General features: G+C 44.9%; 1 protein-coding gene across 1 annotated transcript in view; it reads right to left on the reverse strand.

The window, feature by feature from the left end:
- Window positions 1-261: 261 nt before the first annotated feature.
- Window positions 262-16429, reverse strand: part of fam83d (family with sequence similarity 83 member D) — a 37860-nt gene continuing 21692 nt past the window's right edge. The window contains exons 2-4 of the mRNA XM_072277302.1: window positions 12771-12938; window positions 10499-10623; window positions 262-4141 (exon numbers count right to left, since the gene is read on the reverse strand). Coding sequence (XP_072133403.1) covers window positions 3190-4141; window positions 10499-10623; window positions 12771-12938 — 1245 coding nt within the window. The 3' untranslated portion in view covers window positions 262-3189. The remainder of the gene's footprint in view (window positions 4142-10498; window positions 10624-12770; window positions 12939-16429) is intronic.

The raw sequence follows: 16429 nt of genomic DNA on the forward strand, positions 1-16429 counted from the left end.
GCGGAAGTTGGTAGATTCTTGATTAGTAAACGTGTCTAAAGGTTGGAGAAGGCAGGAGAATAGGGTTGGGGTGGGGGGGAATAAGTCAGCCATGATGAAATGGTGGAGCAGAACTGATGGGCCAAATGGCCTAATTCTTCTCCTATGGCTTAAGATTGCCAATTGGCAACCTGTCCCTCTCACTCCCTGACCCAATTGGGCAAGGAAATTTCCAGTGTGATTCGCATGGCAAAGAAATGAAAAGAATTTTTATCTTTCCAATATAGACTTTATTAAAAACTACTGTGTTTATCTTAAGCCAACCACCAATATAAAGACAGTCTAAATAAATGCATCTCAGTTGCCAAACGACCACCACAATACAAAAGGCAAATACCAGATGCTGGTACTTGGCATTTAAATGAAAAATGTCAGAAATACTCAGCAACTCAGCTACCACCTGCAAGAGACAGTTAGTGTTACAACAGAAACCCCCACATGTATATTTTTTTCCGCTCACCAGCCACAATACACTGACTTCAGAATTTCTGAAATTAGAGTCTTCAAAGAATTATCATTAAACAATTTTCATAAAAATAATTCAGCTTCAGATTAAAAAGAGGATCCTATCATAAAGTATACTCAATATGGGAGTAGGGCAGTTATATTGTTCAATAATCAATAATTTGTGCATTAGTGTCCAAAATCACTGCAGTTGAAGCTCAGTGTCCTTGATCAGTTCTCAATCCTCTGTTGCATAGATCCCCAATGAAAGTGTTGATCCGGGCTCCAGTAATTTGGAATTCAGTGGCTCTATTTCCACCTACGAACTGGGAGCAGCAGTGACTTACAATCCCTTCTCAATGTTGCTCCAGCAGGCCCACTGAGACAAATAAAACATAATTGACAGTACAACCAATGAACCCACCATTAGCAGCAACAGATGTCCACTAAACCTATATCGTCACCTCCTATTTAAATGCAAAGTATAAACTCCAAAAAAAAAGTTCTTGGTAAGGCATGGTGGTTAGTCTAATTTTTATGTCAAGAGAACAATGCAATGTGTTTGGCTCAACGTCAAAATTAGGAGCAGCTCAGAGTAGATGTTATGGAAAACAACGTGTGAATTTTAGCTCAGTTTCTGTAGAGTTTGGGTAGGTAGGAAATAGGGGAGGGGAAGGATTACAATGCCACTGAAAATAGGAAAACATGTTTTTACAAATTAATCCTGCTATTAATCACAAATAGAGAAAGAGCTAGTCACTGTAAACACTTACGATTCAGGAGTTTTGGCTTGCTCAGTGACCTGGACACCAGTCAGGCATTCTGGGGTGGAGCAGACCAAGCAGCCTCCGACAGATGGGATGGAAAGCTTCATTCAGCAGCTGTATATGTACACTTAATATCCTCTAAAGCAGGGGTTTCCAATCTTCATTAGACTGTGGACCCCTACCATTAACAGAGGGGTCGGCGGACCCCGGGTTGGAAAGTCCTGCTCTAACAGCAGTCCTATGGCTGTATATGAAGTTGAAGCTCCAGCAAGGCTTTAACTAACAGCTCAGGAGATCTGGACAACCGATGATACTCGGCAAAAACCTGCCTCCACCTTGCGTGGTAATTGGGGCCTAGTCATTTTGGCAGAATGGAGAGATCCCTGAGCTGGGTTCTATTCAATACTCAACTGACAAGCAACCGATTTTGAATCCAGCACAAAGAAAGTTTTATTTTTTTAAAGAAAGATTCTGCATGCAAGTTTAACAAGGGGTTCTGGTCTTATGACATCCTAAAATAAATCCATTAATCTGCATTTAAAATTAATGAAGTGCAAGTGGTAAATTTGCTTGAGACAGGGGTGAATCTAAAACTCAGGCTAATAAGGTCAGTAAATGTACAAATGGTAAATTTGGTAGAAGCTGGGGAGAGTCCAAAACTGAAGATCACAAGGTTAATAAATTAAACATTTTATGAGTAAAAAAGGATCCAGTGCTTGATGAGTAACATTTTTTTCAAGAGTGGGTATATACCGAGCTCAATTCAACGAGGTCTGAGTAAAGTGAACCATATAGGTCAGGTGTTCCCACCCTTTCTTCTGCCATGGACAAATGCCATTAAGCACGGGGTCCATGAACTACAGGTTGGGAACCCTTGATGCAGATGTATTAAAGGGGCAGTTGGATAAACATTGGGGAATGAGTGGTGGCAAGGGAGAAAGAGGATACATCAAAAGGATTGGTTAAAACTCTGAATAGGAGGAATACCATGCATAGCAATAAATTATAAATCACATCCCACATTACAAAAGTTGAGACACATTGTGATTGTACCCTGAAAAAAATAAACCATTTTTATTTGCTTTTTGAGGGATTATGGATGTAAGTTCCTGAATCTGCAGGCAAAGCAATCAAGGCCAAGGAAAAGAATTCCTCTCCCTTCATCCTTAAGCCTGGAGGCTCAAATGTTCTTCATTATAGTGCAGTCAGGTTACAAAGCAGAAATTAATTATGCATCAAAACTGTATTCTGCCCCTCAAAACTGAGATAATGTATTTAAAATTTTCCATTTTTTTCCCGAAGAAACAAATGCAAATTCATTCAAGTCCTCCAGGAGAATATTTCTTCACTGTTTCCATATTCCACCCCAGGATCATTTCCAGTTTCCACAACAACAGTTTCAAACTTTTGACTCCATTATGAGCATATTGATGATCGAAATAAAACTACAGATAAAAGGGGAGAAAAGGGCATCACTGATGAAGTGGTTATACAAAACAAATGTGCTTTCCCTGGCACCTTCCACATCTTGCCTTTGGAGGCAAACGGTGACAGGAGCCTCAATTTGACATCTCATCCGAGAGAGGCAATGTGGAGGTCCTCGGCAAGCCTGAATGGGGCTTGAAATCATGATCTTTCCATTCAGAGGCAAGACAGCTAAACTCCAGTGTACAGCTGAAACAAAGGGGTTAAAAATCCCCTTCTTTGAACAAAAGGAATGACAGCGATTCAAGAAAAAAATAATGCATCCAAACCATTGACAACCATTGTGTGAAGAAATGAAGTGTAGGCTGGTAAAAACAATTGGAATTTTAACCTGCAGGCAAAAAAAGGATTCATCAAAGGATCAAATATTCTAATTTCATTGTTGAAGAATTCATTGCACGCCCTGCGATTATTTAACTGCAGAGGTGACTGGGCACAGGCTCAAAAACAGCGGTCAATTTCTTAGTGTCAATGAAGACAGTACGGGTACATCTCTGAGTCCAAACACCCGGCTCATCAGCTCTCTCTTATCCCTCATGACGTACTGGCCTTGCCCTCGGCTGTGGATAACATTAAGGTGTCGGTTCCTGGACAGGATGGCAACCATGTTGTTCAGCTTCGAGCGAACGGTGGAGTAATGCAGCTGCCGTTCTATGGTCAGCTTGTGAAAGGTGTCCTTCCAAGAGGAGGAGTCAGCACAGTAGAGGTCCACGTAGGGATACCTGGCAGCTTTGGGGCAAGGCTGACTTTCAGATACGGAGTTACCAGACAAAGTACTGGAACTATTGATGGATTCTGTGGTGGAGGCAGAAGGCTGATCAGTCGAGTCAGTTGACTCTCTGCTAGTCACCTCTGTGGGCGACTCCTGCACCGAAGAAGCTATTATTTGAGCGCGTTTCACGACCCTAGTGGCAGGGGGTGTGAGGGATGCTGATGGCTTTGAGAAGAATGAAGTCTGGGTCTCCATCTCCTTCATTGAAGCACAGGCTTGCGTAGAAGTTCCAGGCACCGACATCCATTCCAGCTCGGTCTGCATAGAAACACTCTTCGCCTCCTTATTCATCGGTAGGGCGTCACCAGCCTGGGTCGATGCTTCACACCTGCACTGCTCCATGGAATCGACAGCACTCAGCGGGCGTGGCCTTTTCTCAGCCGGTTTGCGCTTATCCGGAGAATGCTCCACAGTTCCAAGCCTTAAAGCATTTGCGACCAGGGGATTTTTGGACTGCAATCTGTCCAGGGCAAGCTTCTCATAAGTAGCCAGGTTGCTGCGGCCGGTGTACCCGGGTGGTATTGGCTCGGACTGCGCATACAGTATCCTGAACTCCTCATCGTAGTACTCAGACAACTGCCCCGACAGCACCGTCAGATTACTGCGGTTCAGCTTGCCGTCTGTCCAAGTGAAGCTGAAATGGGGGCGGTGAAACACAGGGGATGGGTTAAAAAAATGGGGAAAGGTTAAGTAAAAAATGCAATAGATTTTTAGCAAGTGACATACATAAATATCCTCCAAGAGAACCACAACCTTGTTGTTTGGAGACTTGTGTGCCTCAATGACCTGGAGAGCCATTCAATGATTTGGCTCTTGGTAGGGTCGCCCATGCCAGACAGTTCAAAGGGTAAGAGACCAGACTAAGATTGGTCCACCAGTCCTCTGGGTTCAGGGGTTCATCAGACCAGGGCTAATGACCCCAAATGGTCAAAAAAAAAAAAAAAAAGTTAAAATTGGTACGGAAACGGCAATGAAGAATCCTTCTACATCTGAGTCTGATGATATTCCACCCCGGACTTGCATGACTGACAGTAGTGAAAACTGAGAGGAAACTACTGACATGATGAAGGAAGCCCTGTACACCGCGAGAGATGGAGGACCTTCATAACTGCCCCATACGCCAGTGTTACAGGCAGTAAGTATGTATACATAAAACATTAAAGAGTACAGCACAGGACACATCAGCCCATTGTGTGTGTTGACCATGATGCCAATTTAAACTGCACATGGAACTATATCCCTCTATTTACTGCATATTCATGCATCCATTTAAATACCCAGCTTTGCTGCTGTAGGTTAATTGGCCAATGTAAATTATGCTGTGATTAGGTCAGGTTTTAAATCAGGGGATTGCTGGGTGGTGTAGGTCGAAGGGCTGCATCTCAATACATAAATATATGAATAAATGCAAAGTATAACAATACAGAATAAAGAGTAACAGAGAAAGTGCAGTCAAACTCATAAGGGGGTCAGTTGTGAGATCAAGAGTCCCATCTTGTCGTACCTGGGAACCATTCTATAGTCTTCTAAGAGTGTGGTAGAAGCTCCTCTTGAGCCTGGTGTTGTGTGTTTTTAGGCTTTTGTATGTTCTGAGAAGAGAGAATGTCTGGGGTGGTTGGGGACTTTGACTTTTTGTGGTCATAGACATACCAAATGGTGATACATCAGGAAGGACGCTTTATTTATTATTTATTGAGATACAGCGTGGAATAGGCCCTTCAAGCCATGCCAGCAATCCCGCCCGCTCCCCCCCCCCCCGTTTAATCCGAGCCCAATCGCCTAATTGTAGAAAGCGGCCAGTGAGTGAGTGGGCCAGTGAAGGAGTGGAGCTTTGAGACTTTGACTCGAGAGGCTTCGACGAGAAGAGGCAGAGGACAAGCTAGCTCGCAGTTAGTTCTTACAATGTCTCCTGAGACGGTGATGTGCCTCTCATGTGAGGTGTGGCCGTCTTGGGGGAACTCCCCTCTCCCGCAGAGTCACATCTGCCAGAAGTGCATACGGCTGGGCGATCTGGAAGACCGTGTAAGGAATCTGGAGCAGCAGCTGGATGACCTTTGACTCATAAGGGAGAATGAGACAGTCATAGATGAGAGCTACAGGGAGGTAGTCACACCTAGGCTGTCGGAAGCAGGTCGTTGGGCGACAGTCAGAGGGGGCAAAGTGAATGTGAGCAGACAGGTAGTGCAGAGCACCCTTGTAGCCATTCCCCTGGATAATAAGTTTACTGTCCTAGATACTGTTGGTGGGGACGACCGACCAGGTGTGAGCCATGGTGGCAGGGCCTCCGGCACTGAGTCTGACCCGGTGGTGCAGAAGGGTGGGACGGAGAAGAGGACAGCTGTCGTCATTGGAGACTCCATAGTCTATAGTCAGGGGAGCAGAGAGGAGATTTTGTGGACGTGAGAATGACACCCGCATGGTTTGTTGCCTCCTGAGTGCCAGGGTCCGGGATGTCTCTGACCAGGTGCACGACATCCTGGTACGAGAGGGAAAGCAACCAGAAGTCGTGATACATGTTGGGACCAACGACACAGGCAGGAAGAGGGATGAGGTCCTGAAGTGTGAATTTCGGGAACTAGGCAGAAGGCTGAAGAACAGGACCTCAAGGGTGGCGTTCTCAGGATTGCTGCCAGTGCTACGTGACAGTGATGGTAAGAATTGGAAGAGATGGCAGTTGAATGTGTGGCTGAGGAGTTGGTGCAGGGGGCAGGGTTTTGGATTTTTGGATCATTGGGATCTCTTCTGGGGAAGGTGGGACCTGTACAGATTGGATGGGTTGCACCTTAACTCGAGGGGGAGCAATATCCTTGCAGGTAGGTTTGCTAGCATGGTTCCGGAGGGTTTTAACTAATTTGCGAGGGAGATGGGACCCAGAGCAATACAGCAGTGAAAGAACTGCATGGAATAAAGCCAGACCTAACATACAGAGAAGCTTTGAGGAAAGAGAAGCAGAATAAATGGTCTAAAGACAGTAAGGTAGAAGGGCTGAAATGTGTGTACCTCAATGCAAGAAGCATCAGGAACAAAGGTGATGAACTGAGAGCTTGGATACATACATGGAATTATGATGTAGAGGCCATTACAGAGACTTGGCTGGCACCAGGGCAGGAATGGATTCTCAATATTCCTGGATTTCAGTGCTTTAAAAGGGATAGAGAAGGCAGAAAAAGGGGAGGAGGGGTGGCATTACTGGTCAGGGATACTATTACAGCTACAGAAAGGGTGGGTAATGTAGCAGGATCCTCTTTTAAGTCAATATGGGTGGAAGTCAGGAACAGGAAGGGAGCAGTTACTCTATTGGGGGTATTCTATAGGCCCCCTGGTAGCAGCAGAGATACAGAGGAGCAGATTGGGAGGCAGATTTTGGAAAGGTGCAAAAATAACAGGGTTGTTATCATGGGTGACTTTAATTTCCCTAATATTGATTGGCACCTGATTAGTTCCAAGGGTTTAGATGGGGCAGAATTTGTTAAGTGTGTCCAGGATGGATTCCTGTCACAGTATGTGGACAGGCCAACCAAGGGGAATGCCATACTAGATCTAGTACTAGGTAATGAACCGGGTCAGGTCACTGATCTCTCAGTGAGTGAGCATCTGGGGGACAGTGACCACCGCTCCCTGGCCTTTAGCATTATCATGGAAAAGGATAGAATCAGAGAGGACAGGAAAATTTTTAATTGGGGAAAGGCAAATTATGAGGCTACAAGGCTAGAACTTGCGGGTGTGAGTTGGGATGATGTTTTTGCAGGGAAATGTACTATGGACATGTGGTCCATGTTTAGAGATCTCTTGCGGGATGTTAGGGATAAATTTGTCCCAGTGAGGAAGATAAAGAATGGTAGGGTGAAGGAACCATGGGTGACAAGTGAGGTGGAAAATCTAGTCAGGTGGAAGAAGGCAGCATACATGAGGTTTAGGAAGCAAGGATCAGCTGGGTCTATTGCGGAATATAGGGAAGCAAGAAAGGAGCTTAAGAAGGGGCTGAGAAGAGCAAGGGGGCATGAGAAGGCCTTGGCGAGTAGGGTAAAGGAAAACCCCAAGGCATTCTTCAATTATGTGAAGAAAAAAAGGATGACAGGAGTGAAGGTAGGACTGATTAGAGATAAAGGTGGGAAGATGTGCCTGGAGGCTGTGGAAGTGAGCGAGGTCCTCAATGAATACTTCTCTTTGGTATTCACCAATGAGAGGGAACTTGATGATGGTGAGGACAATATGAGTGAGATTGATGTTCTGGAGCACGTTGATATTAAGGGGGAGAGGAGGTGTTGGAGTTGTTAAAATACATTAGGACAGATAAGTCCCCGGGGCCTGACGGAATATTCCCCAGGCTGCTCCACGAGGCGAGAGAAGAGTTTGCTGAGCCTCTGGCTAGGATCTTTATGTCCTCGTTGTCCATGGGAATGGTACCGGAGGATTGGAGGGAGGCGAATGTTGTCCCTTGTTCAAAAAAGGTAGCAGGGATAGTCTGGGTAATTATAGACCAGTGAGCCTTACGTCTGTGGTGGGAAAGCTGTTGGAAAAGATTCTTAGTGATAGGCTCTATAGGCATTTGGAGAATCGTGGTCTGATCAGGGACAGTCAGCATGGCTTTGTGAAGGGCAGATCATGTCTAACAAGCCTGATAGAGGTGGTGACCAGGCATATAGATGAAGGTAGTGCAGTGGATGTGATCTATATGGATTTTAGTAAGGCATTTGACAAGGTTCCACACAGTACGCTTATTCAGAAGGTTAGAAGGCATCGGATCCAGGGAAGTTTGGCCAGGTGGATTGAGAATTGGCTTGCCTGCAGAAGGCAGAGGGTGGTGGTGGAGGGAGTACATTCAGATTGGAGGATTGTGACTAGTGGTGTCCCACAAGGATCTGTTCTGGGACCTCTACTTTTCGTGATTTTTATTAACGACCTGGATGTGGGGGTAGAAGGGTGGGTTGGCAAGTTTGTAGACGACACAAAGGTTGGTGGTGTTGCAGATAGTGTAGAGGATTGTCAAAGATTGCAGAGAGACATTGATAGGATGCAGAAGTGGGCTGAGAAGTGGCAGATGGAGTTCAACCCGGAGAAGTGTTAGGTGGTACACTTTGGAAGGACAAACTCCAAGGCAGAGTACAAAGTAAATGGCAGGATACTTGGTAGTGTGGAGGAGCAGAGGGATCTCGGGGTACTTGTCCACAGATCCCTGAAAGTTGCCTTACAGGTGGATTGGATAGTTAAGAAAGCTTATGGGGTGTTCGCTTTCATAAGTCGAGGGATAGAGTTTAAGAGTCACGATGTAATGATGCAGCTCTATAAAACTCTGGTTAGGCCACACTTGGAGAACTGTGTCCAGTTCTGGTCACCTCACTATAGGAAGGATGTGGAAGCATTGGAAAGGGTACAGAGCAGATTTACCAGGATGCTGCCTGGTTTAGAAAGTATGCATTATGATCAGAGATTAAGGGAGCTAGGGGTTTACTCTTTGGAGAGGAGGAGGATGAGAGGAGACATGATAGATGTGTACAAGATAATAAGAGGAATAGATAGAGTGGATAGCCAGCGCCTCTTCCCCAGGGCACCACTGCTCAATACAAGAGGACATGGCTTTAAGGTAAGGGGTGGGAAGTTCAAGGGGGATATTAGAGGAAGGTTTTTTTCCTCAGAGAGTGGTTGGTGCATGGAATGCATTGCCTGAGTCAGTGGTGGAGGCAGATACACTAGTGAAGTTTAAGAGACTACTAGACAGGTATATGGAGGAATTTAAGGTGGGGGCTTATATGGGAGGCAGGGTTTGAGGGTCGGCACAACATTGTGGACCGAAGGACCTGTACTGTGCTGTACTATTCTATGTTCTATGTTCTATAATCATGGGACAATTTACAACTTGCCTACAACAGATTGGACTGTGGGAGGAAACTGGAGCACCCGGAGGAAATCGAAGCAGTCACAGGGAGAATGTACAAACTCCTTACAGGCAGCGGTGGGAATTGAACCCAGGTTGCCCATACTGTAAAGCGTTGTGCTAACCACTATGCTACCGTGCCACCTTGCCTCAATGCACTATACAGTGAATTGGTGTGTGAATAGGATGCAAACCAAGTTTTTCCACTGTACCTCGGTACATGGGACAATAACAAAACGAAACCAATAAATGTTCTAATAAAGAAATGATATCTTAGTACTGCAGGTGAAGAAATGAATATTTACTTCACTGATGCCCTACAGCAAAGCAACTGGCAATCACCACATTACAAAGGCTGATTGATAAGTTCGTGGCCTAAGGTGGAAAAAGTCAATTTTAGAAAACCTAGCACGTTTATTTTTCAACATAGTCTCCTCCTACATTTACACACTTAGTCCAGCAGTCGTGGAGCATACGGATCTTGGCCCTCCAGAAAGTGACAATAGCAGGGGTGATTGATAAGTTTGTGGCCTAAGGTAGAAGGAGATGAGTTATACAGCTCTCGTTACATGCACATGCAGTTCAATGCTTTGAGCGATTATGCAGAAAGTTTGAAATTAATAACTCATCTCCTTCTACCTTAGGCCACGAACTTATCAATCACTCCTTGTATTTCTCTGCTCCACACCTCCAGTCGAGTTTAATTCATACTCGCTTTCTGGGGAATTATTCATGATGTAAAAAGATACTGAAGATCCAGATTCATTTATCACATTAGGGGCGGCACGATAGTGTGGTGGTTAGCGTGACGCTGTCAAAGCACCGGTGACCCAAGTTCAATTCCCATCACCGTCTGTAAGGAGTTGGTATGTGGGGGTTCCAGTTTCCTCCCACGTTCTAAAGACGTACGGGTTATTGGGTTAATTGGTCACATCAGTGTAAGTGGCAGCGCAGGTACGTTAACCTGGAAGGGTCTGTCACAGCGCTGTATCTTTAAATCTAACGGAGATCAAAACATACAGTGAAATGCAGTTAGATATTACTAATGGGTGGAATTACTACTGTGTTCACTGCTGGCTATTCGCAGATTGACATACAACGAGCAGTCCATTTTACCTGTAGGAGCCTGTAGCTACTTTTTCACAATCAATTAACATGAATTTTTCGTGCACTTTGCCAATAACCTTGGCTCCTGTTCTGGTGTAGTAAGTACATCCCCTCAATGTGCGCACTCTCATCTTCTGGAAAAGAAAGAAACGATCGACTTGAAGCAAAGGAAATATCAGCAGAGCACGGTCACACATTTGTAAGAGCAAGTTTTATTTATATGGTACAAAGGAAGCAGATAAAAAACAAGCTGCCAGGCACCAATTTAGAAGAATGTGGGGGGGGGGGGGGGGCGATCTCACTGAAAACTATCGAATATTGAAATACCTTGGTAGAGTGGACATGGAGAGCATGTTCCAAAAGTGGGGGAGTCTAGGACCAGAGGGCACAGCCTCAGAATAGAAGGACATCCATTTAGTACAGAGGCAAGGAGAAATTTCTTTGGCCAGAGTATGGTGAATCTGTGGAATTCATTGCCACGGACAGCATTGGAGGCCAAGTCATTTGGTATATTTAGAGTGGAGGTTGATAGCTTCTCGATTAGTAAGGGTGGCAAAGGTTATAGGGAGCTGGCTGAGAATGGAGTTGAGAGTTAGGATGGAATAGCACAGCAGACTTGATGGGGTGAATGGCCTAATTCTGCGCCTATGTCTTACGGTCCAATTTTGAGTTTGAATATCTTGGAGAAGACAGAAAATAAGAACAACCAACAGTTCTCTCTCAAACGCAATCTCTGAACAATTTTTTTTAAAAAAATGTAAATATAACAAGGTGTCTTGAAAAAATGATGACAGGGGATTCAATTATAAGACATAGCAAAGACACATGGTTAGTTAGTTAATTGGTCATTGTAAATTGTCCTGTGGTTAGGCTAGGGTTAAACCAGGGGTTAAATCAAAGCCTATTCCGCAGTGTTCCTTTAAATACAGAAATACATACATAATACATAAGCAAGGAGTTGCAGTGAGCATTTAAAAGGGCTACTGGAGGAGAAAGTTGAATTGATTAAATAGCTCTTTTAAAAGGCTAGATCAGAGGAAGAACAGAGCCTCCAAGTTCTGCATTCTGCTAAGATCTTCAGTACGTTGGCCTGTATGGGATACTGCAGTAATGTAATTCAATGCAATGATTTGAAGTGACAAGCTGTCAGTATTATTCTCAGTCTTCTGGTGAAGAATTAAGAGTAGAGAATGGAAAAAAAAACCTTCAGTCTCTTAACCTGGGTCAAATCTATCTCACGTTTGGAATGGGTACACAATATTATCATCATCACCACACACTCCATATTAACCTGCACCCTCCAAGAGTACCTCAACCTTGTCGTAGGGTTTGGAGACTTGCATTCCTCAATGACCTGGAGAGCTATGCTGGCTGGAGTTAGGGCTTTGTGCTTTGGATCTTGGTAGGGTCACCCATGTCAAACAGGTCAAAGGGCAAAGGCCAGACTAAGAATGGTCCACCGGTCCTCCAGGTTCAGGGGTTCAGCTCAGTGCCAACAACACTGACTGATCAAACAAAATTGTTATGGAAACCGCAATATAGAATATTTCTACATCTGGGTGCAATGGGTATGCCTGAGTCTCCATCCGGGACTTGCGTGATTAACAGTAGTGAACACCAAGTTACTAACATGAAGGAAACCCTGAACACCAGAGATAGAGGACCTTCATTGCTGCCCTAAACACCAGCAGTGTAACAAGCAAGTAGTACTACTGGTGCACCATAACAGCGTACCATCGAAAAAACAGATGGTGGTTACTTGCCAAGATGTCTTTAGCAGCACCTACAAAGCCTGTAACTCTCTCATGGACTCAGTAGTAGGTCATGAGCACAAGCGATTCTGCAGGTGCTGGAAATCCAGAGTAATATTTACAAAATGTTGGGGGAACTCTGCAGGTCAGGCAGCATCTAGGAAGAGGAATAAACAATCGGCATTTCGGGCCAAGACCCTGCGTCAGGACTGTTACTCAGCAGGAGGTGCTTGGGCACACCATCCATGTCACACCCAAAAACACTGTATATCCATCATTCCTTTACCACCTCCTGTTTAATCCTGGATCTCTGTCTGCTACTACCCTGCAAGTGCCTTCACATGAAGAACCATCATAGTTCAAGAGCACAGCTCATTACCAACTTCTTAAGGCAAATTCTAGAGGAACAATAGATGTTGGGTTTGTCAATGGCACACACATTCAGAGGAATGGGGAAGGGGGGTGAGAGAGAGGGAGAGGGGAGAGGGGAGAGGGGAGGAAAAAAACCCCACAAAATTAGGTGCATGTACCCTTTCCTCCTCCACCCAGACACCAGCATCCCGACACATTTGCTGAAACTGTGGGAGGCCAGACTCATCCAGAAGAATATAGACAGGGACCCGTTTCCTTCTGCAGACTTCGTGGAGGTCCTGGAGAATGTCGATATCTGTGAATGAGTCCATTACCAGTGCAATAACCTACAATACAAAAGAAAATTTTTGAAAATTAAAATGAATTAGTCTCTGGATGGAGAAACTATCTTTTTTTAAAATATAGGGGGTACTTTGCAATTTGGACAACCAGTTTTTTAAAATTGCTCTCTGTAAGGAGTTTGTACGTTCTCCCCGTGACTGTGTGGGTTTCCTCTGAGCGCTCCGGTTTCCTCCCACAGTCCAAAAGGTGTACCGGTTGGTAGGTTAGTTGGTTATTGTAAATTGTCCCGTGATTAGGTCAGGATTAAATTGGCGGGGGGGGGGGGGGATTCCCAGGCAGCATGGCTCAAAGGGCCGTGAGGGCCTATTCTGCACTACATCTCAACAACTAAATAAATACAGCACAGTAACAGGCCTTTCTGCCCCAATGGGCCCACACCACCCATGTGACTAATTAAACTACTAACCCGTACGTCTTCGGGATGTGAGAGGAAACCGAACAGCTGGAGGAAACCATTACGGTCACAGGCAGAACATACAACCTCATTACAGATCACTGTGGGAATCAAACCCAGGTCGCTGGCGATGTAATGGCGTTATGCTAACCACTACGCTACAGTACCACTTGAAATACGTCATTTGCGTCCATAACCAACGCAGTCCAATGGCACGCTGGATGCAGCCTGCAAGTATCGTCAACCTTTCAGCACTAACATGGCATGCCTACAACTTTCTAACCCTAACCTGCATGTCTTTGGAACGTGGGGGGGGAACCGGAGCACCGGCAGGAAACCCACACGAGCGTGGGGAGAATGTAAAACTCCGTACAGCCAGCGGCGGAAGTAAACCCTGGTCACTGGAGCTGTAGAGCCTTATGCTCACCGCTACACTACTGTGCCGCTATCTAATGGCATTCACATGCTTCTACAAGAAAACTAGTGTTGGAAACATTCAGCAGTTCAGGCAGCATCTGTGGAGACAGGAGAGAGTGAGCCTTAACAGACACTTCAACAGAACTCTTATTTCTCTCCGCAGATGGAGCATTTTGACTTTACTTTCTGAATGCCCAGCATCTACAGTTTTCCCATCCATTATCCATGGTTAAGGCGACTTAGCAGCACAGCATCGTGCAAAGGTCTTAAGCACATATATATAGCTAGTGTTTTGCACATTGTTTTTGTCAATATAGAGTGGAGAGCGAGATTGTAAATCTGGCAGGAGCAAAGGATGTTGGAATGCCACAAGAAGGGTGTGGGACAGGTGGCAGAGAAGGAGGGCCAGAGGAAGGGGTGTGGCACGGATGCAGACACACCCAGCCCTGAGACACCGGGCAAGCAGTCATTTGATTCCAAAGAACTGGTTTATTGATCATTACAGAATGCCTCTCTGGTGCTTCCCACTCCCCCTCTTTTCCAAACCACGATTCCCCTCTCCCTGCCCGCTTCCCACTCCGTCCACAATACAGACCCATATCAGAATCAGGTTTATCATCACCCACATAAGTCATGATATGTGCTTTTTTTTGTGGCAGCAGTACAGTGCAATATATAAAATTACTACAGTCCTGTGCAAACATTTAGGCACCGTACCTATGCATTTTGCACAGAACTGTAGGTGTGGCTTATCTTACACCATTGTCACAAGGTGTGTTAAAAATTGTGTTACTCCATTACAGTTTCTGATATCATAATGTGGCATTTCACCGTTCATCAGACAGCTTGGCCCTGGAGGAGAACCATCTATTTCATAGATAAATTCCGACGAAGGCAGGGTCCTCAAAGGATATTTACTGGTGCTCACGTAAATGAATTAGGGTCAGGTAAGAAACATTCACTCAATTGCAGCTTCAGGAGGTAAAAAAAAAAGGTTTTATTTTAAATAAAATCCTGTAGGAAACACAAGCCTTGACAGGACTCACCAATGCAAAGGGAAATCAGAGAAAATACACTATGATTCACTACAATCTACTTTATAAAATAAAATGTGACTTGTGGCTTTGATATGTTTTTAAAAAGCAAGAAACTGAAGGCTTTCAAAATATCCATCAACTTGAGGGCGTGGCAAGAAAGAAAGAAAACAGTGCTGAGAATTGGAAATAAATGGGTAAATTAATTAAAATCGAGCATTGCATTTATAGAAGTATAATACATATCTGGAACTCAAATGTGAACACAAAACTAGTTTTGAACTCAGGCCCTGTAAAACAAGAACAAAAAAAAATATCACTATTACAAATATTTCAGCATTACCCTACACTAGCATAACCGATTGACAGATGACGCAATAGCCACTGCTCTACGTACACATCTGGAGAAGAGGGATGCTTACATGACAATGCCGTTCTTGGACTACATTTCAGCATTGAACACCATAGTTCCATCCGGGCTTGACAAGAAGCTTAGGGACTTCGGCCCTGACCCTGCCTTGTGCAGCTGGATCCTGGAATTCCTGTCAGATCGCCAGCAGGTGGTAAGAGTGAGCTCCCTCACCTCCATCCCTCTGACTCTCAACACAGGTGCTCCTCAGGGCTGCCTACTGAGTCCCCTCCTTTACTCCCTGTATACCCATGACTGTATCGCCACCCACAGCTCCAATCTGCTAATTAAATTTGCTGACGACACTGCATTGATTGGCCTTGTCTCACACAAGGCCTACAGGGAAGAAATCATCACCCTGACACAGAGGTGTCAAGAAAACAACCTCTCCCTTAATGTCGCAAAAACAAAGGAGCTGGTTGTGGATTACAGGAGGAATGAAGATGGTCTAACCCCTATTGACATCAATGGATCTGGGGTTGAGAGGGTAAACAGCTTCAAGTTCCTCAGCATCCACATCACCGAGGACTTCACGTGGTCTGTACACACCAGCTGTGTGGTGAAAAAGGCACAACAGCACCACTTTCACTTCAAACGGTTGAGGAAGTTTGATATGGGCCCCCATATCTTAAATACTTTCTACAGGGGCACAATTGAGAGCATCCTGACTGGCTGCATCTCTGCCTGGTATGGGAACTGTACTTCCCTTAATCGCAGGACTCTGCAGAGAGTGGTGCAGACAGCCCGGCGCATCTGTAGTTGTGAACTTCCCATGATTCAGGACATTTACAGGGACAGGTCTGTAAAAAAGGCCCCAAGGATCATTGGGGACCCGAGTCACCCCAACCACAATCTATTCCAGCTGCTACCATCTGGTAAGTGGTACCACAGCATAAAAGCCAGGACTAACAGGCTCCAGGACAGCTTCTTCCACCAGGACATCAGACTGATGAACTCACACTGATTTGAGTGTACTCTATATTACATTGACTGTTCTATTGATTATAAATTACTATGATGGCACTTTGCACATTTAGATGTAATGTAAAGATTTTTAGTCGTGTGTGAAGGATATAAGAAATAAAGATAATTCAATATTTAACATTGGTTCCGTAATGGAGGATTGCGGGCAGTAAACCATTTCTCAAGGACTGGAATGAGTTAACTTTAATCTGTGTGCTTACTAGGTTGTCTATTATGTAAGGAATGAACCCCCACCTT

Source organism: Mobula birostris, chromosome 2 (assembly GCF_030028105.1).
Source record: "Mobula birostris isolate sMobBir1 chromosome 2, sMobBir1.hap1, whole genome shotgun sequence".
Classification (NCBI taxonomy): domain Eukaryota; kingdom Metazoa; phylum Chordata; class Chondrichthyes; order Myliobatiformes; family Myliobatidae; genus Mobula; species Mobula birostris.